This window comes from Microplitis mediator, chromosome 10 (genome assembly GCF_029852145.1).
Source record: "Microplitis mediator isolate UGA2020A chromosome 10, iyMicMedi2.1, whole genome shotgun sequence".
Lineage (NCBI taxonomy): Eukaryota > Metazoa > Arthropoda > Insecta > Hymenoptera > Braconidae > Microplitis > Microplitis mediator.
This window is the reverse complement of record NC_079978.1, coordinates 3,634,174-3,637,759: the sequence shown is the minus strand read 5'-3', so window position 1 is coordinate 3,637,759 and position 3,586 is coordinate 3,634,174. Positions and strand designations below refer to the sequence as shown.

Below are 3,586 nucleotides of genomic sequence, written 5' to 3'. Positions count from 1 at the left end.
TGAAAGCAATGAGAATTTTTATTTTTCAAATGGGATAAAAAAAAAAATATTACATGAATATAAAGTGTCTTTTTGTGGCAGTCTTACTTCTTTTTCCGAATGGATCCTATTGCCGAGTCAATTTTATATTCATCTTGGGTTATTACCTTCCAGAGATCAATCCTCCGTCGTCGTCGTCATCGTAACATTCAGCTGAGTCGAGGAGTTCATGGCGAAAATAAAATTGTACCTTAATTTCCATTATTTTTGAATACTTTTTTTTTTTGACTTTTTCAATTTTAAAAAATTTTTTTTTTATTTTATTAAAAAATATCGTCAACATTAAAATACTTTTTTTACATAACATTAAATTTATTTTAAAGATTTAGAACGAAGCGGCTGCTCGTATTTGAAGTGCGGAGCGACAACGTGATCTTTTCGATGTTTTTGGAGAAAACTATTGGTGACAAAACCTCTGCCACATTCTGGGCACCAGTATGGAGTCTCGCCGTTGTGATAACGCAAATGAATTACCAGCGGAGACCTCTGGGCAAATTCTTTACCGCATTCGTTGCACACATACGGTTTCTCTCCCGTGTGAGTTCTCCTGTGAATTTTAAGGTTCTCTTTGGTGGTGAATTTTTTCGGGCATAAATCGCAACTGACGTTCCTCTCTCCGGTGTGCGTCCGCGTGTGAATATCGAGAGCTTTTTTCGAGGATACCTTCGCGCCGCAGAGGTCACAGAGATATTCTTGCCGCTTCTTAACGCGGTGACGATTCCGCTGGTGATTCTTGAGCGTTCTGAGGGTCGCGAAGGCCACTTTGCACTCGTTACAATTGTACTGGCTGGTCTTATTCATTTTCCTCAGCTCGTAGTGGCAGAGCCTCAAGTGCGCATCCAGATTTCGCTTGTAAGAATAATTTTTATTGCAGACCTCGCAGCGGAACTTAACGTTCGTGTGCAAGATTTCGTGCTCGAGAAAATCCGCTTTAGCGATAAAACCTTTTTTGCAAACGCCGCATTTGAACGCATAATCTTGCGCGTGTCTCCGTTTGTGCGTTTCTAAATTGGCCTTCTGGTGGCACGAGTACTCGCAGACGTCGCAAGAGAATTTTTTAAGCCCCGAGTGGATCAATTTGTGCCGCGCGATATTCATGGGACTTTTGAAGGATTTCCCGCACTCGTCGCAGCTGAAAGCGTTCTCAATGCCATGAGTATTCTTCAAATGCTCGACTAGCTTAGTCATGTGGAAAAAATACGCGTCGCACTTGACACACTTGTGTGGATCTTTAGATTTTTTCCCTTTAGGATTTATCCGCTGAAACCCTTGACATCTGAAATTAATTTAAAACAGCTAAAGAAATTAGTGACCTTATTTTCATTTTGTTTCGTTTACTTAACTCTAGAAAATTTTTCTAAAAATTACGTAATTAAATATCAATTCATTTATTAACTCAGCAGTTTATTCATCATCTTAAATTATTACATGAACTTCAGTCTTATTACAAAACTACGAAACATTTAATACAAAAATAATAATAATAATAAATAATTAACTGTATTACAAAAATATTTTATCAACTTTGAACTTTAAATGGCACTTATAATAATGAGCAAACATAAAACTTATTTTAAAGATAAAAGAAAAAAAAAATTAAGGCTTCAATTTACTTCTGAAATCCTCGAAAGTCTGAGACTCTGTTCTGAGTTTCGGAACCGGGACAATCGAGGAAGTGACCATCGAGGGATCAAGCTCTCGTATGTAAGAATCAATATAAACTACAGGCATGGGCGGAAGCTTTCCAGGGTGTTGTTTGCGGTGGCTACTGAGCGCAGGTATCTGGACAAAAGTTTTTCCGCAGATATCACAAGTGTACGGGCGCTTGCCGCTGTGGGTAAGCAAGTGCTGCCTCAGCGTCGTCTTCTTGGCGAAGGACTTGTGGCAAATTGAACACTTGGCCAGCTTCATGCCCATGTGGGTGTTCATGATGTGCAACCTCAGAGCCGGCTTGTCCTTGAAACCTTTGCCGCAGTGGTCGCAGAAGAGCTTGCCGACTTTGACCACCGGATTCTTGTGGTAGTTCATGTGCATTATCAGCCCCTGCTCGCTGGTGAACTTCTTGTCGCAGATATTGCACCCAATGTTACGCTCAGCGTGATACTGGTTTATGTGTAACTTGATCGACTTTTTATTCCGCGACGTGTAGCCGCAGAACTCGCACAGCGAAATCTCTCCTTCCTTGTCTTTCTCCCGTTTTTTTGCAATGTCGTCTTCCGAGCACAGGTGACTCTGGTGCTGGGAATGGGTCATGTTCCTTTTCAAACACCTACCACAGGAGTACTTCTTCTCCTGCATCAAAACTTGCCTGTGTCTAGATTTCTTGTGGCTCTCAAACTGCCGGATACTCGTCGTCCGGTACCAGCACTGCTCGCACTTGTAATACTTGAGCTCGTGGGCCTCGTCCACATGCTTCAGATAATCTCTGGCCAACGCAAATGTCTCTGGGCATTGCAGGCACTTGGTGAAGTGTTTCTTCGAATGCATTCGCTTGAACACTTCCGTCTGCGGGTCACTTGCTCGCCCTGAGTAAATATATCCGCAACTTTTGCAATAGTACTTCAATAGTGGCTCCTTCGCAATAACCGAATTTTTATTAACCACCGGGGTCTTGGGCTTACATCCGTTTAATTTCCCGGTCTCATCCTTCGGCAGCTTGAGTATTTTAACTCTTGTTGAGCTCAGAACCTTAACTCTAGTAGAGTCCACAATCTTTACGCATCTAAAACACGAAAATAAAAAAATATTTTGTTATATTTTATCAAGACTTGATACTCTGCGAGTACTTACGTGATAATAAAAAAAATAAAAATAGTAAAATAATTATTGAAAATAAAATAAATGATAATTTTATTTACAGTACACATTAATTTAATACACATTAAATTCAACAAAATTATACGCTCCAGTTACTCGGAGACTTTTCAGAATAGAAGACTTTATTACTTTTCCAGACTGGATGCCATTAAATTTATTACGACGCCGGCATTGTTGCCTACGAATGCTTCAGTACTTTAAAATCTAAAAGCCATTACTTAGCTTGAATTATTGTCCGACAATTGATTCCAGTGACTCGGAGTTAAAGCTCGGGTGAATTTCCCAACTCAAATATATATCTAAAACATATTTATATCAATATCTTATATCTTATCAACTTTATCATCATTTTAATAGACACTTACTTGCTTACTGCGCCCGAAAATTTATCAGCTCGGCGTTTATCAGCTGACGTCAGACGACATAAATAAGGAAGCAAAAATACATAAAACGATATATTGGTGGTGTGAAATATTTATTAAACTCATAAACTGTACATAGTATACTTTAATACTTAATCAATAAATTTTAGCTTAGAAAAATATTTTCTAGAATTACACATCTTAATAACTTACTAATTTTATTATTAAAAATTGATTAACATTAACAGAGTTGTCATCTCAACAACTAGCGAGCTCTCGTTACGATAATGAATTGACAGAAAAAAAATATAAAAGAAAACCGACAACTGATAAGACGTTGATTAATTAATAAATTTATTTATTTATTA

General features: G+C 38.3%; 2 protein-coding genes across 3 annotated transcripts; both read right to left on the bottom strand.

Moving 5' to 3' along the window:
* Positions 1–351: 351 nt before the first annotated feature.
* Positions 352–1,227, bottom strand: LOC130675744 (gastrula zinc finger protein XlCGF7.1-like). The gene has a single exon (XM_057481585.1). It carries the CDS (start codon positions 1,225–1,227, stop codon positions 352–354), a length of 876 nt encoding a protein of 291 aa, XP_057337568.1.
* A 282-nt stretch (positions 1,228–1,509) lies between these two features.
* Positions 1,510–3,446, bottom strand: LOC130675609 (zinc finger protein 14-like). 2 transcript variants are annotated; one of them, XM_057481388.1, is made up of 2 exons: positions 2,830–3,446; positions 1,510–2,761 (listed from the first exon to the last, which is right to left on the bottom strand). In XM_057481388.1, exons 1-2 carry the CDS (start codon positions 2,919–2,921, stop codon positions 1,636–1,638), a joined length of 1,218 nt encoding a protein of 405 aa, XP_057337371.1. In that variant the 5' UTR covers positions 2,922–3,446; the 3' UTR covers positions 1,510–1,635. The 2 variants fall into 2 exon arrangements, with proteins under 2 accessions (XP_057337371.1, XP_057337372.1); XM_057481389.1 differs by having other exon boundaries at positions 2,986–3,446.
* Between the last annotated feature and the right edge of the window lie 140 nt (positions 3,447–3,586).

Bases quoted from the DNA above. Each gene is read 5' to 3' on its own strand.
- LOC130675744 (XM_057481585.1), bottom strand. From the start codon at position 1,227: ATGACTAAGCTAGTCGAGCATTTGAAGAATACTCATGGCATTGAGAAC.
- LOC130675609 (XM_057481388.1), bottom strand. From the start codon at position 2,921: ATGTGTATTAAATTAATGTGTACTGTAAATAAAATTATCATTTATTTT. The intron at 2,762-2,829 runs GTAAGTACTCGC...TTCGTGTTTTAG, and splicing joins TTTATTTTTTTTATTATCAC to ATGCGTAAAGATTGTGGACT.